Source organism: Seriola dumerili, unplaced genomic scaffold, assembly GCF_002260705.1.
Source record: "Seriola dumerili isolate Sdu_G_001 unplaced genomic scaffold, Sdu_1.0 BDQW01000138.1, whole genome shotgun sequence".
Classification (NCBI taxonomy): domain Eukaryota; kingdom Metazoa; phylum Chordata; class Actinopteri; order Carangiformes; family Carangidae; genus Seriola; species Seriola dumerili.
This window is the reverse complement of record NW_019174393.1, coordinates 19,667,809-19,695,798: the sequence shown is the minus strand read 5'-3', so window position 1 is coordinate 19,695,798 and position 27,990 is coordinate 19,667,809. Positions and strand designations below refer to the sequence as shown.

The window sequence follows — 27,990 nt, the reverse complement described above, 5'->3', positions numbered from 1 at the left end:
CAGCAGGGGTCTGACACACTGGAAGCTGTAAACTGTTGATCGTTGTGGCGATTATATTCAGATTTGCAAATAAAGGAATTGTTTTTCCACGTTGGTTGTGCAGTTTTCTGTCAGTGACACCCAGACAAAGCCACTAGGGGGCAGAAACACCACTGAGGCAGCAGTTAAGAAAACCTGAACAAAATACAGTCTTTATTCATTATATACATTACGTACAATGCAATACTACAAGGCTTTCTACACATTCACTGTATCCACAGAGTAGTGCTTACTGATCTGAGAGTACCAGCCATACAACTCCTGAGTCCCACCCAGGGGCTGGGAGGAGGGTAAGATGGAAAAACAAAACATACAAAATGATAATCCATACAGAAAACTTTGTTATGTAAAATGAGCCTTACCCTAAAATAGCAAAAAGAATAGTATTTGGCATTGTGTCTTTTACAAAGGTGCTTTCAATTAGTCTTTTTAAACAGTTTTTTCCTCTGGCACAAAACAAATAAACGCTACAGCGAGCGTGACGAGCCCTACATGTCCTCCAAACACCTTCATAACTTTTACTTTCTATAATTGGACCATCCTTAGTTGTCTTTTTAATATCACATCTGTTTCCATTTTAGTTGGTGTAAGGGCAGAAAAATCATAGGTAAAACACACATGAACAGACGTATAACACACACACCATCCTCCTCCAACAAAACACTGGTAAATTATTACAGGTTATATTTTTCTGCCACTGATGAATTCAGGGAATTAAAGGCTGTTTGTCCGTCACTCCCTTCAGATGCTAAACTGTCTGGGAACAAACAAACAAACAAACATTAAATAAATTAAAAAAAAAAAAAAAAAAAACCCTGAAGCTCAGTGTAAAGTGATGGAAACTACTCATCTCCAGTGTCAACACAGTGACAGTGATGATGGGTCCAGCAGAGCACCCGCAGTCACAGTAAACATCATTTTATACAATGGTACTTTATACAATGGTTCACTTCATGTAAGGTTGTTTTTTTTGTTGAAGGATAAATATTCCACATCAAGTGCAGTGAATGTGAGGCATTTGTGGGAAATAAGTCTGACACTTTAAGGACCAAACCACTGATTTTTGTTCCTCCCGTTTCAAATCTTCCAAATCTTTAAAGGAATAGACATATTTGCAGAGTTAAATGAGAGGATTGATAGCACTCTATGCTAAATATGAAACTACAGCGTGTAGGTAGTTAGCTTAGCATAAATAACAGAGGGAAACGGCTAGCCTGGCTATGTCTAGAGTTAATCCATATCCACCTACCAGCATCTGTAAAACTCACTGCTTAACATGTCGTATCTTCTCAGTTTTACATGAGGTTTTTGCACAGATTAAACAACTTGTGGTTTTACAGGTGTACATGTTGACCAGGCCCAGTGACTCCTCCTTCTGCAGCCAGCGTGTGTTAGTTAGTGAGATTTAAAGGTGCTTCCAGTCTTCATGCTAAGCTAGGCTAACTAGCTGCTGGATCTAACTTCATATTCATCATTCAGGCATCAGAGTGGTGGCAATCTTTTCAGCAAAAAAGCAAAAGTACTGAACTACTCCAGCACTAGCACCAGCCACTGTCCAAAGTCTCAATTGGTTTCAGTTCACTTCAGCACCCACATAACATATTTTGACTAATGCACACTGTAATGATGTAACTCATCTCATGTTTTGATTTCATTCAAGTGACATCACTGCAAAACAGCACACACAGTGAAAACCCACAGTCAGTGGTAAAAACTGAAAGAGGTAAACATGAATTCATAAACAAACTGCTGACTGTGATTCACTCAGTAGTTTGGCTGCAGCAGCCTCACTCGGTCTGGTCTGACCAGCAGCTCATGTCAGCCTCTGTTAGTTCTGCAAATGTTGCTGCTTTAAAACAGACATGATGAATCTTTGCTTCCAGTTCTAATGTTACGTTGTTTTTTTTCACCGAGCCTCAGTTCTTGCCTTTCATGTATCATTACATCAAAATCACTGAGATCAGTGTTTCACTATTTTAAAAATAAATCAGACAGACAATCTTTGCTGTTGTTGACCATCTAATGTAGATAAAGACACGAGCTGGAGCAGAAGAATATTTCATTGCTTGATTTAAACCACATTGCAATGATCAAAATGTGTGTTTTTGTGTTATTTTTATATTTGTGCACATATTCATAGACTTAGTGTGTTTATATTTTTTTGTGTTGTTGTTTCTGCCTGTCTGCTTCAGGAAATGGAGTCACAACTTTAAAAATAAGTCAAAATAGACGTAAGCCTCGTTTAACAACCTTCTGTGGTTTTCAAAGATCACTGGGGATTTATCTTTCAGGGAACCAACATGAACACGAGACACACACTGGTGACAGTGGCTGTTGTTTTAGTACTTGATGGGCTTAAACCAGCATCGTCCTTTCATTTCAAAATAAGTGCATTAGGTGTCTATTAAAAAGGTATTTATAAGTTACTATTTCACGTTTGATCTTAAAATCTCTGAGACCCTTGAGTCAAAATAAAGTTGAGTGTTAAAGATGATATTCTTAATTGCTGTTATATTTTTTACTCAGTTCTGTCCCGGAGTTAAAGTTCATCCGTCCTCAGGGTTTCAGGACAGAAACTGATCCTGTACGTTACACTCAGATTATCAACAGCCATAGCAAGAGTGTCAGGGACGAACGGTCGCAGTGTTGTGATGCATCAGGGATGTTAGAGATCGATCTGTTAGCGTCTGACTGACGCTCATGGAAGACAGCTAAAGAACTGAACGGTAGGACTTTGATTTAGTGGTAGCAGGTAAACAGGTAAACATCTCCACTTCAACTAAAACACATACACCAGATCTGCCATTAATGTGACAGGTTTTCTCTCCTAAAGCTGAAGCTGACCTTTGACCTGTTGATTGGAAGACATTACTTCTGTCTGACATTAACTCACCTGCCGGCTGGTAAACTCAATCTCGACCTTTCTACCATCTTTTCATTCATACACAGGAAACTCAACTCTCATCTAGACAGCATTCATCTGCTGCATCCCCCTTCCTCATTTACCACAGACAGAACGACAAATGAGCAGCTTGGGATCAATCAAATATCATGGTATAATCAGAAATACTAATTAAGCCTTTGAATAATGAGCAGAAACCCTCCCATCTCTGCACAGAGGAGCAAAGCAATGATCCACTAACACGGACAGAGCTCAGTCTGCTTCTGTGTCTGCTCTACTTGTACTGAAGGAGTCCAACAACAGCAACCAGCTCTCTGTCTGTAAAATGAACTTATACTATGGCCACTGAGAATCCTTGGTTCTGATTGGCTGGAAGGTGAGGAGTAACTGGACGCATGTGACGCAGATGTTTTCTTTTCCATTTTAAATTACTGTGTAATGAACTCACTCTAGTGAGGCTACATGACTTGGAGTTATTTATGCAACCAATAAGAAAATTATAGATAAACAGCTGTTCATTGGGAACCACGTGGATTTAAATTCAAACACGTTTGATAAATGTGTGAATGTGGATATTGGAGTCATGGTATGAATGGTAGAAGGGGGAACACAAGCAAAAATATTTAATTATTTTGTCGATCGAATAAAATAAATATGCAACTATATTGATAACACATTAATTGTTTGAACTATTTTGTTTGAGCTCTGGGAAACTGGCGGGAATTTTTTGCCATTTTATACATCAAACAACTTATCGATTAATTAAGAAGTTAAACAGCAGCTTAATCAATAATGAAAATAATAGTCTGAGCCCTACATTCCACATTATTTAAAACAGAAGTAACAACAACAACTTGTGTTTTTCATTTCATGACATGGAATTTGTGGCCATGGTATAAGTGGGACAAAGACTGTAATGTAACTTCTACTCATCCAACTATTCAGACATCTGAGATCTGAAGGAGAGAAAAGGAAAATTTCACCCAGTTATTTATCAACACACCAAACAGACCTAAAACACCTTCTCCCACTCACGTCATCAAACTGGGTTTACTGGTACCAGCACTTAATTCTCACACTCACTCTGCTTATTTTAATTTCTCTCCAACAAGTAATGATGAGTTTTACATGGAGGGCCAGAACGTTACTGTGTGTGTCCTTCGACTTTCTGATAGAGATGAAAGAGGAAGCGCAAAGAATCTGTTCAATCAAAGAGTCATTTAAAAAATCCTATATGTATATTTACACATTCTGTACACTACAGAATTAAGCTTCAGACCATGAGTGACTGAAGACTAATTTTAAATGGATAACAACCAAAACCAATATAAATGTATATTTAGATATATATTAAACTTTATCTAGTAGAATCAGTCCTCTATTGTGCCTATATTTAAAATGTTGACTTCTTTTCTCAGTCATAAACAGGGGCATGTGTTACAGAAGAACAAGTGAACCAATCAGAATGAAAGCTGACATTAAGCCGCATTTGTCCTAAAATTTTGCAGAACACAAAATCAGGAGAGTTTGTAGAGAACAGTGACACGGTTTCTCATTCATGGTCAAACCGTCCCGCCCTCAAATGAAATAAATACCAGTCAATTTCAACTTAACTTTCACTGCAACTGGCCTGAATGGACATCACCTCGCCATGTGTTCTGCCTCAAACACGCCTGATCGACTGTGTGGGTACAAAGCACAAGTCTAACACTTAAAAAAAGGAAAACTCACTGAAAAGAGATCTCAAACAAATGTATGCGAGTCCTCTTTTTTTTTTTTTTTGGCCTAAACTTTTCTGGGAAGAAAAATCAAGTTAAGATAAAAAAAAATACAAAAAAAAAAGTTGTTTGGCAGACTTAAGAGGGGCTTAGTGTGTTCCAAGAAATCTTCATCAGCAAGAAAAAATGGAAGGGAGGTTCAGGGAAAAAAGGCAAACACACACACACACACGCACACACACAAACCTCAGGCTGTCATGGAATTTTGCTGAAATACAGTGATGTTGATGCGTGTGTGTTCATGACTGTCACCATCGGGTAACGCAGCCTATGACAGCAGCAGGTCAGTGCGACGGAGGCGGAGCTGTTCCAGATGAAGTGTACTCCCACCAGCAGGGTTCACCAATAGAAAAATAACTGGTCTCTGTCTCCTCCGTCCCATCAGGTGCATGGGTGGTGTTCAGTCAGTCCAGTGGCTGAGGCGATGGGGGGGCAGGGACAGGTGTATGAGCGGTGGGAGGGGCTAGAGGGTGATGAGGTCCACCAGGTTGCCCTTGGGCGGGGTCATACTGTCGGGGAAGAAATTGACAAGCGTGTCGAAGAGCTGTGTCCGCTGAGCGTACGTCTGGTCTACGTCTGAGAAGCCTGACGGAGAGGAAGAAACACACAACAGAAGACAGAGGTGATCAGTGCAGAGCTACAGACAGAGAGCGTCAACACAAAACAGTCATCAGCTGTGATCTTCCACTTCCACGAATTCAACACGAGGAAAAGTCAGTGGTGGAACAGTGACATTAAACCACTGCAGTTGTTATTACAACAATGACGTTGTTAGTACAATAGCAATGGATTGTGGGGCTGATCTGAGCTGGCTGTGTTTTCCCGCCTGGCTCTCTGGCGGGGCAAGAGTGGGCGACATGGTTGGGTTAGGCGGGACCTCCCTCCCTCTCTCTTAATAAACAACAAACAGAAACAAAGGACAGACTCCCTGCTAAACAGTCTGGGGGTGATGCAGGGCAGGACAAGTCCTGCAAAGAGCCAGCGCCCTCCTCAGGATCAAAGCAAGATCCTCTTCAGACTAAAAACTCAAACAAAAAATAAAAATGTATTAAACTAGAATCACCTCCTGGTGGTCCTCTGCCTCCTCCACTCAGACTAGTTTCAGGTTACATCCCTGTTTATCCAGAGTCACAGAAAATATGAACCATTTGTGTGAAATCTTGTCATAATTGCTGTGACGTCTTGAGTAATGGCTAAAAAAAGTGTTTAGGGAGGTCACACTGACCTTGACCTTTGACCTGTAGCCACCAAAATCTAATCAGTTCATCCTTGAGTCCAGGTGAACGTTTGTACCAAATTGAAATTTAAAGAAATTCCATCAAGGCTTTACTGTATAATAATAATTATAACAACAAGGAAGATGGAGGGAGGGGCAGTCTTTAGGTGACTGTCTCCCAATGGGGCCCCTCTCACATAGCTGGGGGCCGGATGGGGGAAACTAGAGTAGTCATCAATATATTATATTACGTTACATCACGTTAAATTATATCATACTATATTTAAATGACATAGTGATTATTATTATAGTTATATTACTACTATATTATGTACTAATTACTTTACTGATACTATTGCTACAACAAACACACATAAGACACTGGGACAAACATACAGACAATACTATGAAGCTGTTATAATGATGTATGTGGTGATGAATGAAGAGTGTCGTCTATTACTGATCTTATATTCTAGCTTTTGTTTTCTGTGTCTTGTGATTTTTTTTTTTGGCTTGTCACACTATTTCACCAATATGTTCTATGTTAGCATTTGTTTACTATGTCATCTTTTAAGTGTTTGTTATTTTTGTGACACTACTTCACCAATAAGAGAAAAACAAAACGAGTTTCAGTTCAAACCATGGAAATCATGATGGAAATCTGACATTTCTGTTTGTTTCATGTGTTCACGTGAGAAAGGTTCCAGCCTTCCATCATCACTCCACATTTTACATCAACAATGACTCGTCTCCTCAGTGGACGTTGGTCACATGATTCATGTACGTCATGATTTATTCACCAAGTCCAATATTTATGATATTTGGAGATTTCTTTCCAATGTACGGAAACAAATCCTCAGAGGAAGAAGCTGGAACCAGGATGTAGTTTCCACTTTTGCTTGAAAAATAAAAGCCACATTTTATCAATTTTCAAACAGTTTGACTGACTCTAATTCATTGTTCTCCAGCCTGAAACGCAGACATTATTTTATTCTGTTTTGTATTGTTTTGTTCTTGTATTTTATTCTCTGTGGACATACAGGACATGTGGTGGTTGTATGAACATATATCAGGTTTTTACCCAGAGGGATGAAGTCGGAGCTGGACTTGAACAGAGCCGAGGGCAGGAGCTGAAACTGAAACACAACACACACGTCTGAGTCACTTCAACTTTGTACAGTGCTGAAGAATAACTGAACAGATGAGACACTGTGACTGCAAACCAGTTCATCTTCATCACCTCGTCTGTATCTTCTGAGCCTATAAACTAAACTACACCCACACTGAAACTAAAACATAACTAGTACAGACATTTTATTAAAATTCAAAGACAGTACCATACCTCTTTGGTCTCATCAGGGTCTGTGTGGTCCACAGTGAGAGACAGATCGTTCTGAAGGTACTTCAGTGCACTCAGTGGCTCTGACTGGGCTTTCTCCTCAAACCTGATGTAGAACATCATGCACGCACGCACAGACACACACAGACACACACAGACACACACAGACACACACAGACACACTGGGGTTGCAGTTACAGCAACTAACCACTAGAGGACAACAGAGCCAAAGCAAACACAACATGATCCTGATGGAAGATTCCATGAGCTTCATTAACTAAGTTGATGTTTGTTATTTTCCCATCTTATATAAAGATCAACTCATTGCTGTGAACAAAGGCACCAAAGAGAATCGACATCTAGTGGTAACATTAAATGGACAAAATGTGAAAAACATGATGACATATCCAACACGTGCATGAAAACTAACCATCTAACATTTGTTTTTACTTTTTTCATTTTAACCAGCTTCTTTTAATCCATGACATTTCTGCCCTGATCTGTAAATACACGTTAAGAGAACATGAAAGGGTGAGTCAGACAGGTATTCAGCTTCACTATAAAAGATCAAGATCAAGTGATCCCACTTTTTCTCTCCTGGTCTTTGGCAAAATCCAATTACTGATTTGATGCTAGTTCTTCTCTTTGTCTGAAATTCATCAGATATCAAGGCAACATACAAATAATGTAGTTATAATAAGCCTCGACTGTCCGTGTCCTTCCGTTTTACCAGACGCAACAAAGGACAGTTATAAGTAATAGCAATAAATGATACATATAAATAAAATAAAACAGAGGTAGCCGAAAAATAAAACTTGTTGATACTCAGATACCAGTTATTTTCATTGAACTAAATTCCATTGTTAACATCATGTTAGGATCAATTTTTCATGAAATGTTCATATATCCAAGATTTTTAAGAATTCTATGTGAACTGGTCACTACTGGACAATGCCCCATGTGTTTAACAAGTTCAGTATAATCATTAATAACAGTATATAAGATATAACACATGATGCAGTGGTGGGAGGGAGTGTTGGCAGTGGCAGCTGGAGCTGAAGAGGCAGCACACCTGTATTTCCTGATGAGGTATCTGCAGTGACGGAGCAGGTACTCCTTCGAGGGCCGACACAGTTTGAGGGACCAGAAGTCGTCCAGTCGCATCTTCGGAGAACAAGACTTCCCAGGGTTTCCACCAAACAGGTAATGCACCTGGAGATACACACAAAGCAACCAGATGTCAGCCATTTTGACTTTAGTGTGAAATTTTAATGCTTTTTTTTTTTTTTTTTTTAAACCATTGAAGGGAAGCATGATGAGATCAAACACCAGAAGACTGGAGATGGGTTTTTATTGAATGAGGACAACTATACAAATACAAACACACATTGATTAGTGAGGACAGTATCTTTTGTTCATTTATGTTTTTATTAAGCAGAAAGATGGACAGTAAAAAAAAATAGATATCTAAAGATAACATATAAAGTATTTCACTGTCATTACTTACCAAGTATATTTGATGTGTATGTGAAAAATTACTTTACAGTTAGAAACCTAGTGATACCTTTTCCCTACTAATTTCATTTCACCAGTCTCATTTAAATCCTAGCAAGAAAATAAATAAGTAAATCCATGTTGAACTATTTATTAACTAAAAAAAGAAAACACATAACACACAAACAAGTCAGTTATCTGACCCGGTTTTAATGTGAATAATGCAGCCAAATACTAACAGCCATAGTTATTGTGTTAATTTACAAAAAAAACAACAGTGGTAATATGAGAATTGTTTTTCTACTCACTAAAATGTTTAATGTTTTCCTAAAATAACTACTTGTCACTGTTGGTGTGATTTGTTTGACTTGAGCTGAAAAAATGCTGGTTTGAAATGGATTATTTCATGTAAAAAGTACTGGTTAAATTTGCAAGTATTCTTAAGATTGGATCATTTTTGGAGGAAATTTGCATGTAACAAAACTGCAACATCCTGCAAACAATGAACTGTGTTCTTATCATCTAAAGCTCTATCTTAGAGAATCAAATGGTTTTTGTCCAGAAGTTTGACTCTTAGCTGTTGTCCTTGTTTTGTGAGGAGCAACAAGCCTGACTCTGAAGTCCATCTTTTGATACTGCTGTAGAACGATATCAGGAGGTTTGAAATGTCACTATTTGAGTGTTTGGGTGAAATTTGAGCGATAGTTTCTAAAAGTGTGTGTGCGAGTTGTGTGTGTTACCTTGTGCATTTCATCGTACACCAGCTGGTGTGCAAAGCGTGGACATGGCTCCTCCTCCTGCAAAGCCTTACTCGGGTTTTCTTTCAGTGCCTGATCGTTCTTATACACACATGACCTGAGCAGGAACACACACACACACACACACACACACACACACACACACACACACACACACACACACACACACACACACACACACACGAAAAGGGGGGGAAGGAAATTTAGATTTATGACAAAACATATAAACATTTCCTAAAACCTTCAAAGAAAAACTGTTTACGTGCGCGCACACACACACACAACCACACTTTGTAGAGAGGAGCAAGCATAGGTTGACATAAGGATGCACGTGTCTTATTCACTGGACACCAAGTACAAGAACAGATACTGAAATCAGTGTAGTGAAACAGTCAAGGCTGCAACTTGTTCTTTCACAACCACTGATCCCTACATCAAGGAGGACACACACACACACACACACACACACACAAGGATAACCAGCTGTGAGTGGAGAGGTCAGGTGTTGCTCTGAAATGTGTTTAGATTTGTGTAAAAGTGTGTGTGTGTGTGTGTGTGTGTGTGTGTTGTTTTCATGTTTGCTCTCTGCTATCTGTGGTGAGGCTGGTGTGTGTGAAAGTACTTCCTGCAGGTGTGTGTGTGCACTCTTTCTTGTTGCTGCGGTGATGATCACAGAAACCTGTGTGTGTATGTTAGTTTCTCTTTCTTTGGTCCGCCTCTTACCAGTTGTTGCGGGCGATGTCGTAGATCCAGAAGGAGTTGCGGACGTTCTCCTCCCGTTTGTCCTTGTCTTTGCTGAGGCCCGACAGCACATGGATCTCATTGAGCTCGGGGTCAATGGTGGCTCTCTGGGTAAAGCCCGTCATTGGCACTGGGAGGGAAAAACAACAGTAACAAATGAGCAGGGAGATCAACTTGGAAATGAAAACATTCACCGAGGCAGACTGGAGACTGATAATGTTTAGATGTAAAACAAACTCCGTTCATAATAAAACTTCCTTCTCACTGAAATGAAAAGAAAAAGTAAAGCAGCAGTATTAGAGGCTACCAAAGAAAACTACTTGATGACATAGCAACACGCCGCCATGGCAACAAGGCCCAGCAGAGAGTGAACAGCATGCAAATGGAGAAACACCGACACAGTGTTGTTCTCCTGTGATTACAGCAGGCCTGCCACCTGCTGCAGACAGAGCAAGGCACACTAACTGCCAGGGCAAAGGTTCAATTCCCTGCTCAGGTCATCAGAATGTAACTATATATGTGAGGGCATGTAAGCTCAGCTGTTCTGTTCATTAGAAACTTAATCTAATGTTGCACATGAATGTAAATATTGATCACGGTGAAAACTGGCCTCCTCCGATCGCCGCCAACAATCGGATTTTCTATTGATGTTTGTTCAAATAACTGGTTCTGCTTTAATTAATTAATAATCAATGAGTGAGCTGTAAAATAATTAATCAAAATCAGACTCAGACAAACAGAGCGACAGACAGCAGTATGCCGAGTGTGCTTGAGGGTTTCTGCTGAAGATTTGTGTTGTGACTTGCATCATTTTTCAAAGAATCATGTGATCAGTGACAAACAATATTCACTTTATGGTAGACAAGATGTTATTTTTAACATGGACACTTTGTGTCATTGTGATACCTTAAGATAACAAGATGACCAACAAAGCGACGAAGCCACAGAGAGTCATCAGACAGAGCGACAGAACAACAGACATCATGCAGAGTGACAAGCAGAGCAACAGACATCAGACAGAGCGACAAACAACAGCCTATGAAGACTAAGAGGATCAGATGCTGCTGCTTCAGTGCTAAGCTCAGGCTGAGCCGCAGCACACATCAACGTGTGAGACTGTTTATGAAGCAGGGAGAAAGAGAGCTCTGTTTGGACTTGCTACTTCCTTCCTTAAAAAAGACATACTGTTCTTTCTTGTTCTCTTGCACTCTATTTCTCCTCCTCTCTCCCGCATCATCACAACGTTCAGAGGTCTCTCGTCCTGCTCTGGCAGGGTAAAACAGAGGTGAGAGGCTGGCTCCCAGAGCTCCACTTATCCTGTGTTTGATGCAGAGTTGAGAGTGCGGCACAGATTTCCTTAAATCTGCCTGTCGGGGCAGCAAGTGCCTGACTGCTGCCGGAGCTTTTTAAGCAGACAATCTGTCACATCTCCTTTGATGGAAACAGAGAAGGCAACAAACAGAGTGCAACAAACAGAGAGTGCTTTAAACTCTGAATTCAACAACAGAGATGTCAACTTTCCCAAAAACTGTCAAGTGATGGCTTAGAAAAAGGTTTAAGTGCTCACAATGACACAACAGTTCTCAATTTCTGCTTATTTTCCTATATCTTTTAAATACCAGGTATATTATGTGATTTCATAACGGTTCTGAAACTGAGAGCGAAATTGTGACACAGAAGTCCAAGATCTCATGTCAAAATACCAGAGGACTGACTGAACCCTCCGTTTTCATTTTACAATAAACCCTATAACACCTGCTGTTTGGTCCTGCACTTGGTGCAGAGTGCAAGCCTCAAGCAGACAAGTTTCCTCTCCCATTGTAGAGGAAAGCAAAAAGGGTTCAGTAATCCACTTTCCCTTAAACAAAAATAAATGTGGCACACAAAAAATACTTTAACATGAAATTCTGTCTATTTCTGTGTATTCCAAAAAAGATTATCCACAAATTCCAATATGAACAACAACAGTGTTCACAACATGATCGGAAGACCTCTCCAGCCACTACCTGCCCTGAATTGCTCTTTAAGTTTCTGAAGTGTCAGCAGCAGCGAAAACATAATAGTGATTATGCACAGCAGACCTCGACCAAATGGCAAACACAAAGAGTAGCAGAAATATGACTAAACATAAAAATGCAATAAATAATGTTCAGCTCCAAAAACCAAGGTAGCAGTGCATCAAACAAACAACTCATGAATAGAGTAAATATATAACGAATTCAAGTTCTCCAACAGTCGAGTTAATCTGCTCAACTTTTGTTCATTCTTCTCCCGCTGCAATTTTAAACCTTACTCGGCCTTATAATCAACAGCTATTGTATTTGATAAAGTATTGTTAGAGAATTATAATACACCCATACTCAGTAATAAGACACCCGAACCTTTATCATATTAGAGCTCCATTATACTGGTTCAAAATAACCAATGATATTAAGAACAAGTTGATTTTGTGGTTTTATCTTATCATATTCACAGGAATAATCTCACATTCATTCAATTAAATGTGACAAACATCTTAAAATGAACTATAAAAAAGAAAAAATAATCACAAGCCTGTCAGTTAAAAGGTTTGACATCTCACCCATGCCAGAGTCCTTCTTGGTGCCATCAGATATGATCTCTACGTGGTCTCCATCCACATCGTAGCTAAAGAAATCATTGAGGTAGGTCTTTGACCTCTGACCTCCGAAAACATACAGACAGCGGTTTCTCTGTGGAGAGAAGAGAGAGAATGAGTTACAATAAACAAAGATACAAAGATGGAGAATTCAAAAAAAAATAATATGTGTGTAATTAAATCGATCAGACAGGATTATCCACACAGGAACAGAAAACAACCCAACATGTGTTTCCAGACAGGCTGTTTGGACTCACAGTGTGGAAGAGCATGCAGTGTCCGATGCGGGACTGGACATCCTCTGGCCCAGCGTTACATGAGTCTTCCCGCAGGAGGCTCCATGTTCCAGCCTGGCAATGGTAGGCATACAGGCCACTGAACTGAGGCTCTGACGTTCGACTGTCCTCCACGCTGCCGTTACACGTCAGGATCCGACCGCCAAACGTGTAGATCATGTGCTTTTCTGAGTCCATGCACATCTGCAGGAAGAGCAGAGGACAAAGAGGTGAAAATGCAGAGGAATTCACAAAGAGGGTTAGAGGAGGAAGCAAAGAGAATACAGATTCTGACTGTAGGTGTTTTATGGGGAATTCAGGGAAAGTGTTGATGCATTTATTTTGGCCTTCCCTTATACAACAGTGGAGTCATGATTTATTACTCATCTACCCTCAATTTACATGTTTTTGGAAAAATGTTTGGATTTACTCAATATCAGGAATTCTTGTTCTGCTTTCCCTATTTAATTCAATAATTTATTGATTTAACCAAAATGTATATTCATAAATCAAAAGCCAATAAAAATCACATAAAAAATTCAGTAATGAATTATTTCTGTCATTTGACAAATTAAGTAATTTATAGAGGACCAGTGATAAGTCATAAAACATTTCCTTTATTTCATATTTTAATAGGAATCAAAAATAGGAATTGTAAAATAATTTATAAGCAAACGATTAATCCAATTGTATAAACTTTTTGAAAAGGCATTTTAAAAATGGGAAAACATTCCTGGATTCCTTCCTCAATTTCCATTTCCTTTTTCCAGCTGCTTTTCCTTTTAGCTAATCGATTAGCTTAGTCATTTAGCTTCTCCTGTTAGCCTTTCTGTGACAGTCTGTGCCTTCAGTGCTGGTAAAACACACTGCTTAGCTCTCCAGCCAATCAGAGAGCTTGTTACATCCCAGCCAATTGGGATTGTTTAGCTTGGTTTTACCAGCACTGAAGGCTGAAGGAATTATAATATATTTATAAATGGTTTATTTGATTTTTTTATGCTCTTTTTGTAAATCCATTTTTAAATCTGAAGTATTTATTGATGGATTAAACATTCATTTGTAAATTCTTTTTACAATTCCTATTTTTAATGCTTAAATTAAAATATGAAATCCTGTGACATCTCTGGTCCTTCACAGTAATTGACCAACTGTTTCATATACAACCTCTGTATGTGTCAGAAACAGACGTTCACACCCACTTCTTTCAGTGGACAGGTGTGTGAAGGTCAGAACATGAGCTGTTCCAGAGAGGTGCTGATTCACCTTATGGTCATATGTGAAGGTGTAGTTTGTGTAAACGTGTCAGAAGGTCACAGATTCAATCTACCTGGTGGTCAAACACCAACTTAGGGCCTCCATCAGCTGACGTGTCCTCGCTGAGTAGCGTCCAGGTGTTGGCATCGATGTCGTAGCGGTAGAAGTCGCTCTTCAGGGACTTGCTGTTCCTGACGCTGGAGTCCAGGTACCGGCCCAGTGTGTAGATCTGACGCCGCTGGGAGTCGATGCACATCTTGTGGCAGGAGCGAGCACTTGGACCGCTCTGATTGGTCAACACGAGATAGAAATTCGTAACTGTTCAGCTGTTTCTCACTCTCAAACAATAACCAGTCTTGAAGAGTGGGGAATCATGCACTGCAGCAGATAATAATCAACAATCTCAGGCACTGATGATGATGATGATGATGAGGAATCATTTTGTTTTTCTAAACTAAATATAACCATGAACATAGACTTCAAGCTCCAAACACTGGAACTTAGTGAAAAATTGAGCCAATATTCATTCAACTTTTCAATTCAACGTAGCTTTAGATCACCAAAATCTTTCCTGAGCCGTCTCACCTCTTTCTCAGTGTCTCTGGAGATGCAGGCCCACTGGTTCTCCTGAACGCTGTAAGCCCAGAAATCAGCCAGGTCCTGTGTGCCGTCCCAGCCCCCGAACAGATACACGGTCTCTGCAGGAGACAAATGAGTGCTCAGTGTTCAGAAAGTGTTACGTTTTTCTGGAAGGCACTGCTGCTGATGTATTCGATCATCCCTCCATTCACTACAAACTGTCACACACTGCAGCCGTTAGTGTTAATAATCCGTTTAAGGTAACAGTGTTCACAGTTCCTCAAGATAGGATAGACTGACATCAGTAAGTTTCTGTAGACAAGTACATTGACACAGAGAGGGATGACAGTAGGGACAGCGCTCCACAGGTATAACACAGGCTATTTTCCAGCAGTGTTATCACTGAGAATCAGAATGATCAGGAAAAACATGAACGGGATGATGATTGGGACTGGAAGGGACTGGCAATGAAGGAATCATTTGCAGTAGCCTAAACATTTAAGACCCCAGTTTTTATTGAGACATCCACTGTTTCGTCTTTTTTTTTTTTAATAATTAAAACATAAAATAATTACTGACATGAGAAATCAGGAGATCAGGGATCAGGAGCAAAAGTGATAAAATAGGACTGGTGACAAAGAAACAATTCACAGATGCCTAATGATTTAATTTAAAGCCATGTCTTTTGTTGAGACATACACTGGTTCTTTTAATTTATAATCGAACTTTTCCACATTAAAATGTCTAAAAACAACTAGACCCACGTTCTGTATGTTGTTCAGTTGTGTTTTATAAATTTTCATAATTTATGGTAAAGGTACGTTTCATTGGTCGCCTGTCAATTACATCATGTGTCAGTGTTGTGTTTGACAGATGCTGGATCTGAATTTATCAGAGAAACAAGCTGAGGAAATGTTAGACAGCTCAGCTCCCAGCTGCTGGAGACGTCCTGTCCTGTGTCACTGAAGAGCGTCTGTGAATCTCTGATTTTTCAAAAGGTAAAGGGGTGCGGGTGTTTCTACTGGTTTTCCAACTCAAGCTCTTCCCTGAGTCTCTGTCCTCAGCGTCGCTGAAACTCTGACTTTAAATGTGAAACTGCTTTATTCAGTGTTTTCAACGGTTAGAATCACCGGGTCTGTTTGATTTCCTGAACCTCTGACACTGAAGGAATCCAAACCGGGAGGAGCTTACAGTAATGGTGGTGAAGACAACATCTCCCATGATCCCACACTATTTCATGACGTCACCCAACATCGTCTTTTATTATTGTTTTGAGAGACCCCTAGAGGCAGAAGCTACAGACTGTGTGTTTAACTAAAAGCTCCATTTTCATCAAAATGGATAATTAGTGACATTCAAAATGGTATCAGGATTGGAGACAAACACTTGGGACCTACTGTATCAACTTCTACTCTCAATTACTGCCATCAAAGCAAAGAAGTCAGTGTGTGCAGCCAGAGACACACTGGAAGCAAGCAATACGTTCCCCCAGCTCAGACAGTGGCAGACACTGCATCTCTCTCTCTCTCGCGTGCGTACACACAGACACACACACAGACACAGACACACACACAGACACACACAGACAGACACACAGACAGACAGACACACACAGACAGACACACACACACAGACACACAGACAGACACACACACACAGACACACACACACACACACACACACACACACACACACAGCAGGCTTTTGTTTTTCAGATGGCCGGGTTCACCCCCAACAATGTGGCCAAATACAGGAAAAACAATAGTTATGTGTCTCTGTCAAAACAAAAGCAGTGATTTATGTGCTGTTAGAAGAGAGATGTGTTCAGGACCATTTCCTTTTGAAGGGGAAGGGCTGGAGGTGGAGGGAGGGGAGGGAAAGGGGGGGGGGTTAATTTGATTTAAAAGTAATAGAGATTGGGGTTGTGAGTCTCTGTAGGAGGATATGAGTCACAGCGTTAGTGATTCGCTGAACAGCCAACTCATAGCGCCGGCTGCGTGGGTCTCACCAGTCTGGACGTCAATGACCATTTGATGTCCTCCCCTCATCCCTGGCCTGTTGTCATCGCCGTCGCCTGTGAAGAGGAAAGAGAGGAGGCGTCAAGGGCGGTGTGTGAGCATGGGAAACAGAAGATGACGCAGAGGAAAAGCCAAAGAGAAGATATGTAATGATGGGTGGAGCAATGGGAGGAGAAAACGGCAGGAGGGAGGCAACAAAGAAAGAAAAGAGAAGGCAGGACTGGTTCAGCTACAAGGCCAAAGAGCTTTCAGTGAACTATACTGTTGGATAGACAGATCAGTAAGATGGTCTCACCGTTCATGTCGTCTCGGTTGATTTCTTGACCGCTTGTACCTTTGTTGCATTTTGGGATGATCTGACTCCACCTGGGCTTGTACTCCTGCTGGCTGATGTACTGGTTAAACAAACCATCTGACAAAGAGAGAAGATGATCAACTACGAAAAAAACACCATTAACATGAGCAGAAACCTGGATTTCACTAGCAATTATTCAAAAATTCAAAGGGCAATTCAGCATTAACCTCAAATGTTGTAATGAAGTTTCATCAGGCCGAGTACTGTACCTCTCACAGCTTTGTCTATGAGCTCCTCACAGGCATCGAAGTCTCCTTGCAGCACCAGCCGGTCATGCAGGTGGGTGAGCATGGGGTGCTCGAGTGCTATCCGAGTCTTCTTTTGCAGCGATTCGAAGGCTTCTGTGTAGTTATGCTGCCGGAAGTGCTTGAGGCAAAGGCGGATGGCTTCCTGTTCTCTGTACTGTGAGAGCACGTTGGAGAGGGAAAAGATACAGGTTCAAAATAGTCTTGTTTGATTATAAAGCAGGTCTAGGTTCTATATCAATACTGTGAAAGTATCAAAGCCTCAGTCCACAGAGAAATGCACACAGCCTGCATTCAGAAACTCAGCCTTAAAACCAGCCCAGGACTTAAAGGTGCAATGTGTAAGATCTGGCCAGAATTTTAGTTTAAAATGTTCAAAAAATAACAACAATTAATAATAATAACACCATCAATAGTAGGTGAAGGAGCCACAGTGATGATGTCATGGCCAAAACCACCACCTATTGTATTTCAAGATATCTACTGAAATGAGCATGCTAACCAACTAGCCGCATCCCGGACCGTGTTGTAATACCAACTAGACACACTAGATGCTGTGAGTCAGTGTAGCATCTAGTCTGCCCTCAGTCCCACAGAGAAGAGCTTCCGTCTGAGCTTGAAGTTATGCTAAAGCTTCCGACTTCAAAAAAAAAAAAGCTGCTGACGAGCACCACAGAGATGACGCTGATCATCACAGATGGCTGAAGCGCCTAGAAAACGATCCTCATCTCCATCCCAAAGGACCACTCCGAAAAGAAACCACGTTCAACGGCAAAGAAGCAAAACACAGGTGAATGCTGGTGTGTTTTTCCACCGCGGGAGACAGCTCAGGGCGAGTAAAGAAACACGGTTTGATGCGGAGCTGTAACTTCTCTTTTAGACTAGTGAGTAACATCATGTCGGTCTGTAGTGAAAAGTGTCATTAGTGCAAATGACAAACACTACTCAAGTGGCCTAAATGTATCATTGATGATGTCTACAGATGTTTTAGTGATGTAGTAGAATTTAGCCTGTTCCTGCGGCTGTTGTCCAGACAGATGCACCAGTAACTTTTTTTCTTCTTTTTTTTTTTTTTTTTTTTTTTTTTTTTACACAAGAGACTGTTTGATCCAGAACCAGCAGGTTCAGGATCCTCTGCCTAATACTGTATATATTTTAGCATATTCATATCTATCCTTACTATTTATTAAACACACACAACAGACCTAACATGTTTGAATATAAAGAGCTTGTATGATCTAAACGAATTGTCCTATCACACAATTGTCTGTATCAGGACCAGAAGTCCGGTCCAGTCCCCCCCAGTGATGGACCAGCACCTGCCTTTTCTTCTGAGTCTGGCCTCGTCAACCATCAACAACCACATTACAGTAACACCTCAGAGTATTATCCCTGCACAGAACACATATTGTCTGTACTGTGATCTTTTGCACATCTCTGCTTTTCAGCAGAGTTCTGTCAACACTTTGTACATAGTTTTTTCATTGTTTCATTTTTTTTAATATTGTATCTATTTATATTTATCTTGTTGACTGTTGCAGTATTTTACCTTTTTATTGCTATTTCCTGTTTAATATTTTATTGTTATACTGCATCAAACACCAAGCCAAATATCTTGTAAGTAAAAACCTACCTGGCAATAAACCTTATTACTGATTCTGCCTTTGTGATGATGTCATCATGGCCTGACACCCATGTGTCATGCCTTCATATTTTTACATGTAAATAAAAACATACTGTTTGTATTACAAGTACTGTGTCAGTGCTATCAACAATTTTAAATTATCAACAATAAATGCACCTATAAGGGGAAAACAACAATATGATTAACTGGACAGGGGCGAAGAGGTGAAATGCTGCCCCTATGGAGGTGGATCAAGTAGCACGATCTTACAATTATAACTGTAAGTAAAAAAAATCCTGAGCCTGAAATTTTGTTTTGGGGGGCTGCACAGATTCCACTTCTCTTTAATGGCATGTGCTTTGCTCCATTTATTTAAAAAATACTATATGTCAACAGTAACAGTGCAACAGCTCTAAAGTGCGAGCAACTTCTGGAGAGAAAAACTTCTGGATTATTACAATTCGGAAAAAAAGATTTGCACATATACAATATGTGCTTTGGACCAGTTTTCTCAATTCTCTATAAAAGTATGTGCAATGTAAGAGACAACTGTAAACAATATTGCAATACTATAGCAACGTTTAAGTGTTTCCTTCTGAAAAACAGGTAATAATGGAAAATAAATAAATAAATATTGTGAATATTTATAATTAGTGTAATATATTGATAGAAATAACATACAGTAACATTGAAGTGCTTAAAGAACTGGTAAACTGTAGTTTAGTGAAATCAAGTGAAATCAAGAAGGCCACTATCACTTATTTCTTCATTCTTTTCAGGTTGTAAACAAAGAAATTGTGAAGGACAGATCATTTTCAGCAATGAACGTATTCTTAGATCGCAGACACAGTCAGTCATTGATGACAACCATAACTGTCGCTACCGGTAACTCAGTTTTATGTTGGAGTGCGCGGAGAGCAGCTTTATGACCGGGGTCCAATTCATGACGAGAGATCACTTTTTTACCGCTGTTGGCAGATAGCAGCTTCCTCGAGCGCACCATGCAGAAGCAAGTGCCCGGCTCCTTCAATCCGCTGGGTCCTACAGTGCCAGTGTTGCCAAGACTGGCCCTGCTCTGCTTCTGATTGGCTACCAAACGAGCGAGAGCTGCGTTCCTCTCACACCATTGGTAGGTGAACTTTATTACCGCGAAAATGATAAACTGCATCCACAACAAATTCCCAAGTGTTTTGACTTTTAATTTTTAATTTTTTCTCTCACGTTACGCCAGAGATCTGGCACAGTGCCAAGAATACTTTAAACCCTGCCAGTCGTCAGGACTTCTGGAACTTTGGGATGTCACAATGGAGCAGTCACCCCTCTCAACCATGCCCCAAACCCTGCACACCTGCTCCCATCATTAGGGCTGAACGATTTGGGAAAATAATCTAATTGCGATTTTTTTTTTTAACCAATATTGCGATTGTGATATGCAATTATTTTCCTTATCTTCTGTATTATTCAAAGAACACAAGCAATAAATAATTTCATATTATTCATATTATATATATTACTAACACAGTATTAGATAGATTAAACACAAACTGTTCTTTCCTGTAGGCCAGGCCTATGTGTCATGATGAAATTAGTTGATGCATGAATTGATACGAATGACATATTTTTATTTAACTACGTCAATCACAGTAGTATATTGACTGATTTGTTTAACTTACAGCCTTGTAAGCATGTACAATTGTCAGTCGTTATGCAGACATGGTTCTCTTCATGAAGGTCCCAGCTGTTCGAAGTCTTCATTAATGAAATGCACCGTAAGACTCTGATAGGGCTCTGCTGTACGGCCTGATCACATGTCAGTTGTAGTAGCGAAAAACTCTGCTGTTATCAGCTCCGCCGTGACTCTCAGCTTGCATTTTTGACAACCTGGCTAAAATATGTGTGGGAAAGCATGCTGTACCGCTTATCCAGTGCATTCATCAAAGCAGTAGGCTTGGTCACCGTGCTGAGAGGCATTGTATCTTTCGTTATTGCCTGAGTAATTTCCCCATGGCATTTTGAATCCCGTTCATATGGTGGTATGCTTTTAAACATTTCGCTCAGTGATCTTTGTCTGGTGGTATTTGGCTTACTGGACACACTGGCGTTCGGCATTGCAACTATCGTACATGGCTAACTGTGCTGATACAGGTTAGTAGTGTTGCCCCGTGACGTAGCAACGGTAGCAAGGAAGGTTCTGCACAATACCTGACGCTGTGCAGCAGCATCTTTTTAAAGCCAAAATGGTTCCACACAACCGACCTACTGTTCCTCTTTGACACTAAAGTTTATGCAGTGGCAGGTTCTGTCGAGCCTGAGGCCATTATACAACAGGTCAAAGTGTAGCGTGCCAAGTTGTTGCTCCCTCTATTAGCCGACTGCTCTACTCTCGCTTGCATGTCACATGACCAGAGTGTAATCGCAGCTTTTGCGGTTAGAAAATCTTGTTTTATCATATCGCGACGTTATCGCAAAAGCAATTCATTATTCTGCCCTACCAACCATCCAACCTTACAGGATTTGGTTTCTCTGAGTGTTTACCTGAAATCTGCTATATTTTTATTGGATCACTCAAAAAACAGTCAGCCAATCGGAAGAGAGGCTCAGAGCCTCTTCTACTTCTGATTGGCTGCCTGAGAGAATAGACGTACAACTACACTGAGATGGTTTTTGGTTCTTAAAACCAAATTACCACCCTTACTTTGAAGTAAGACCCAAACTACAGTAAACTGGATTTATTCTTTCAGCCAGCGTTGACAAATTGAAGTTTCACTTCTTTATTTAATTAAAAAGGATTATGTAGAACAACCTTTATATTTAGTAAATAAGGTGTAAAAACAAATATAATTTAGGTATTGACAACACTACTTAGCCCTCTTCCATTAGAGCCATGAAGCTGTTTGTTGAGTATGGGACTGTAGTTCTATCCTGTTACAAAAGAACAGACCCAAAATGTCAAGTTTTAAAGGCTGATGATAGATGTTTGCGTTGATGTTGCCTAAAGTTACTTCAAGCTTGGAAAGTGTAGCACAACATGAACTGAGGTCAAACTGCAATTTTTAATGATACAGTGAATTCTGGTATCAAGATTAAATTCATCCAGATCAGATAAATTTAAAAAAGGAACTGAGAATGGGAGCGAGGGATGACAAGTTAATGAAACTGCCCAATTAATGAGATCCTGCTGAGTCTATGTGGCTTTCATTTCCAATCCCTGGTCGGCCTGTAATTAACCTAAAATAACACTTAACAAAATTGAAGCAAGTTCATTGTTTTCACAGTGATCTGATTAAAGAAGACAAACTGCCCGCATGAGTATATACTGTGTGTTGTTCAGGGACACCTCAGAGGTACTTGTTGCAGAAGTTTAGTTCTCTTGCCAGCCAATAATTGACCTAATTACTGAATCATGCTTTCTGAATCTGTAACCAACCATGCATCCCCTACCTCCAGGCATACATCAAGTACTTACCTTGCTATACCAGTTAAGGCAGGGCTGCACCACATCAGGATCTTCAATACCATGCAGCTCAATGTACCAGATGCTGAAGTTAAAACTAGGACCCCAAGACATCAGAGGCACTGAGACAACAAGGAGAAGATGGAGGAAGAGAGGAACAGTGTAAAAAGACATGTTCACCATGTAACACAAAGCTCACACAACAATATAAACAGTATCAGCTCTCACCTATTTTGACAAATCTGCAGGGAAACATCTGCTCATCGATCTTGTGCTTTAAGGTGAACGTTTCCTTGTTGTAGTCATTCTTAAGGCCACTGAAGAGGAAAAGAGAGAATGAAGATACTGCAGCTGTTTCAGATGCCAACAGCTTCCATACTCGAGCAGAGCTGATCTCTCCACCAGTTCTGCTCGACACTCACTCTTTCTCAGATACCCTGAGAATGACATTTACATTTTAAAGCTTTATCAAGACTAAACAAAACTGTCATAACAAACAAAGCATTAATTATTTACATTTAACAATCAGAGGATTCACAACATTCACTCAAAATCAGGCGGGGGAGGTGCATAGACACAGCCATTTATGGCTATGCAGTTCTCCCTCTCTTTTAAAAATTCTATTTACAACCAGGAAAAACTAAGTCTAATAAACTGAACTAAATGACGTCATCAGTCTATCGATCTCCTCTGCTCTGTTTAATCACAGCCCAGCGCCTACACACAACAAACAGCACTTCAATGATAGTTGATTGGAGAGTGTGTGTGTGTGTGATGGTGTGTGATGGTGTGTGATGGTGTGTGTGTGATGGTGTGTGTGTGATGGTGTGTGTGTGTGTGTGTGTGTGTGTGTGTGTGACAAGCAAACATCAGTTATATGGAGGGGATGCCGATGTGAAGCTTTAAGCAGGGCAAATCACATTTAACATCAATTAACAAATAATAATACCAAGTTAAAGGTCCATATAGAATTAAGGTAGATGTCCATGTGTTGTTTGATTATAAAGCAGGTCTAGCTTCTATATTAATACTGTGAAAGTATCAAAGCTCAGTCCAGAGAGAAATGCACACAGCCTGTATTCAGAAACTGAGACTTAAAACCAGCTGTCAGGACTTCTGGTACTTTGTGTTGTTTTAAGAAAGCAGTCACCAGCCTCCAAGTCCCGCCCACCTGGACCCACCATCCAACCTTGCAGGATTTGGTTTTTCTGAGTGTTTACCTGAAATCTGCTATATTTTTATTGGATCACTCAGAAAATAGCCTCCTCTACTTCTGATTGGCTGCCTGAGAGAGTAGATGTACAGCTACACTGAGATGGTTTTTGGTTCTTAAAACCAAATTACCACCTTTATTTTGAAGTAAGACCCAAACTACAGTAAACTGGATTTATTCTTTCAGCCAGCGTTGACAAATTGAAGTTTCACTTCTTTATTTAATGAAAAAGGATTATGTAGAACAACCTTTATATTTAATAAATAAGGTGTAAAAACAAATATAATTTAGGTATTGGCAACACTACCTAGCCCTCTTCCATTAGAGCCATTAGGCTGGTTTTGGTACCCATCCCTAGCTATCAACAATCAACCCTATTGCCTATGGGACCTTCCCTTGCCCTTAAGATGTCCTCTGAGGCAGCACTTACCCCTACGTTGTACATCACCCCCAGTGAGCTCCAAACAATCCCAATTCCTCCCACAAGTTAACATAAAATACTGCATTGAGTAGCTGCAAATTCAGTCATTTCTGACTGCAATAATCAGAAAACAAGTTGGATCGGTTTTTCATAAGCAGTGACATCTCACCTGGACAAAAGCTCTGTCATGTTCTCTTCACTCATCCCACCAAACACTTTAAACTTCTTCAGGTTGCAGACATGAGTCTTCTCATACTTCCCAAAGGTAATGCTCTGAACAATTGCTGGCCTCTCCATTTTCAAGATTAAAAACTGGAGAAAAAAAAAGACAGAAAAAGAAAGATGAGACATGAAATAGACTGACAGAGATGACACTATCAGTGTGTCTGGAGGGTTTAAGAAATTGACTGCACCTACTGCATCCCAGCCACTGTGAAAATGTTTGCTCATTATCTAAACAATTATAGCATGGTAAATCTACTGTATCAGATAAGTGGCATTACATTCAATCTATGAGCTGCATCCATGTCAATGCACCGAGAATGAGGACGAGTTGAGACCACAAGCTTGAACATTGATTAAGGCCCTGTTCAGACCAGGCATCAACATGTGTCTGGGGCACAAGTGGACAGCACTAAGTACAGGAGTGAATTCACCCAAGACACATTGAGGATGCATAGAGATCCGATCACTCAGACCACATTCGAAGCTGGCCTGGGCTACATTGAAGGACCGCCTCCTCAACTGATGTTTACAGTGTAAGCAGAAGAATGTACCTATTCAGTTGGTTCATACATCGTGTACGTTCTTTGTCCAGACTGTCTGGAAATTTTGAGAAGCCAACAGATATATATTACGAGTGCATCAAACATCTTGGGTGATTTGGTTTACCTGAAACACGCCAAGGAAGAGGCCCAGACTGTAGCATTTCAATTCCTTCTTCCTCTTTTAATATCTGGGAGACTAGGCACAGACAGGAAGTACCACCCGAGACACACAGGTGTGAACTGACGTACTTAGAGCTGTTCACTTGTGATTGGATGAGTCATGTTAATGCCAGGTCTAAACAGGGCCTTAATGTGCCACTGGAAAGCAGACATTTAACAAACAACAGGGACCAATGTTTTCTTACCACTCAAAGGATGTGAACTATGTTCTTTATCAATATTGATCAATATTGATCTGGAATTAAGCTTTAATAACACTAATGTCATTTATGAGTCTTTCCATAGGAATTTCACTTTCAACCTTAATAATCAATGAAAAATAAAGCAGCTGTGACTTTTGCCTCTCCTGTCAGGCATTGATCTTGTTCTCTTGCCCCAGTTTGTCATGAGTCAATATGCTCCTGCAATGACTCATACTTTCAAGGACATCATCTACAGATCCTTGCCTGTAATTTGACCCACACTTGTTTTATTTGGATGACAGAGGGGGAATTAACCACTCAACACTGAACAATGAGATTAATGAGCTGTTTTTATAGATCATAACTATTTACTTTGAACATTTTTTGCAGCGATCTCGTTTTATCCATCAGCTCTACTATAATATGTAGTTCCTTTAAGTATGTCGGCACAAATGAATGATGTTGCAAAACTGATGAAACTACTAACCCCACCCCATCCTACCCCCAGTACTGTGTTTTAATTTTGCTCCAGTCATTTTAAGCAACACACTCTAAGACAGACGACCACATATTAGCATAGAAAATGTTTGAATGACTCAAAATTGATATCAGTTAGGGCTGCAATTCACTCATTCAATTTACTTATTTTTATTTGATCAACCATTTAATCTTTTGGTCTATGAAATGTCAGAAAACAGTGAAAATGTCCATCACAATTTCACAAATCAGGTTCAAATGTCTTATTTTGTCCAACAAACAGTCCAAATCCCTAAGATTTGTTATTTTAATGAGTTCAAGAGATATAATGTGAAAAGTTCTTCTCATGGTTCAAAGAGCGCAGAGAGTTCAGACCTGTTGACTGCTGGATCTAGCTCTCATAGTAGAAAACAGGGAAAGCCTCAAACGGGTACAATTTTCTCTGCACACAATTTATAACAGTCCTTGTGGTGTTAAGATATAAAAAGGGCCAATAAGATCTTGAGAGGAAACCAGGAAAATGGGGAAACTGTCAAAATATTATCAGCATTGCTTTTCCTAATAAAAGTTTTTAAAAAAAACACTTCATGAATTAATAGTAAGTTCTATTATATATTGCCTGTAGAATAATAAAACACACAAACTCTTCTGTCTTCACAATTTGGTCTCCCATCAACCTCTCTGTCTCTCTGTACAGAGCACTCAGTCCATAATTCCTACATCTCCTAATGCATGTGTCCTCCAACTTTATCTCTGGTATCTGACATTCATTACTGCCTGCATAACTAAATGCACAGGCAGCAATCCTGTCAGAGTGCTGTTCCATGTGGAGATCCATCTGACACAGTGAAGTCATATGAGGAAACGGTGCATCTGTGCAGCAGTGGACATACCTGTGGAGGGTAGTTGCTCTCAGAAGACCACCTGGAAGACTGATCATTAGGTTTGTCCACCAAGATATTCCTAAAAAAACACACAGAGAGAAAAGGTTATTTACAGCATCTCTGTTAGTCATAATACAGGCATCACAGTTCAGAATAAACAGGGCTGTGTGTATGTATATATAAAGGAATCATATAACAATAATGCTGTTTATGAGGTCCAATGAGTCAGTTCAATTATTACAATAACGACACTAGAAGGCTGTTGTAGTTAGCTAACTAACATAGCTAAACCGGATCTTAGTATTAAACTAGCAACATGGGAATATTCTAAAACTATGGCCGATTTCGCTTGTAAATGATAACATGTCGGTGTTTCAACATGTGTATGCCTAGCATGAAGTGTGACAGTTGGTTTCTCAAACGCAGTTTCAGGTAACTGATTAGCCACTGTTGCTAAAGCTGAGCTCAGTGGTTAGATAACAGCAGCTAGTTACCTGTTTTAGCTGTGTAGCCCAGTTAGCTTGGGTGGACGTTCGTTATCAATCCACTACGGTATCGGTCTGCACATTACAGAACCGAATTCTGTTTGCTGTTTTAACCACCCAGTAGTCTGAAGTATCATGCAGTTTGCTGAATTAGTTTCAGTATGAAGTAGTGAGAATTAATGTTCCAACACAAACTATCCACAAGAGAAGAAAATAAAAATTAAGGTAAACAAAGCAGCTAAAATCGAGGAACAGCGCACAAGAAACAAATTCCATTTATTGCATTATCTAAATGACACAGGGGACTCACTACAAGTTTTAAATTTATATCAAAACATTATATAGTCGGATATACAATCATTCACAAGCTACTGTTAGCTACCACAAACGCTTCAATGAGCTATAAGCAACATGATTGTCGGGTGGCTAAGTATCCAAACCAAACGCCCCTGTCGCTCCTGACGAAGCTAAAGCTAGCTGGCTAGGATCACAGACGAGCTAGGCCCGTCAGCCGGCTGGAACAAACACTGGTGCACTGTAGAGATGAAAGACCAGCTGTACCCACATAACCTAATGCATACGCTGGGCCAGCTACTGTGTGCACTACTCACTCTGGTAAATATGTAGAGGAGTACGAACTCCATTTAAAAACGCTGAAAGTCAGGACTCTGCTCTCAGGAACGACAGCCATCT

The 27,990-nt window shown here is 40.1% G+C and overlaps 1 protein-coding gene across 1 annotated transcript; it reads right to left on the bottom strand.

The window, feature by feature from the left end:
* Nucleotides 1-170: 170 nt before the first annotated feature.
* On the bottom strand, nt 171-27,990 carry mkln1 (muskelin 1). Its single transcript, XM_022748985.1, has 18 exons — nt 27,909-27,990; nt 26,822-26,891; nt 24,492-24,634; nt 22,917-23,005; nt 22,701-22,810; nt 17,575-17,767; nt 17,306-17,422; nt 17,001-17,066; nt 14,999-15,111; nt 14,487-14,699; nt 13,142-13,363; nt 12,849-12,978; nt 10,250-10,397; nt 9,509-9,623; nt 8,347-8,486; nt 7,278-7,380; nt 7,017-7,071; nt 171-5,304 (listed from the first exon to the last, which is right to left on the bottom strand). The coding sequence occupies exons 1-18, from the start codon at nt 27,986-27,988 to the stop codon at nt 5,183-5,185; spliced, it is 2,229 nt and encodes a 742-aa protein (XP_022604706.1). The 5' UTR covers nt 27,989-27,990; the 3' UTR covers nt 171-5,182.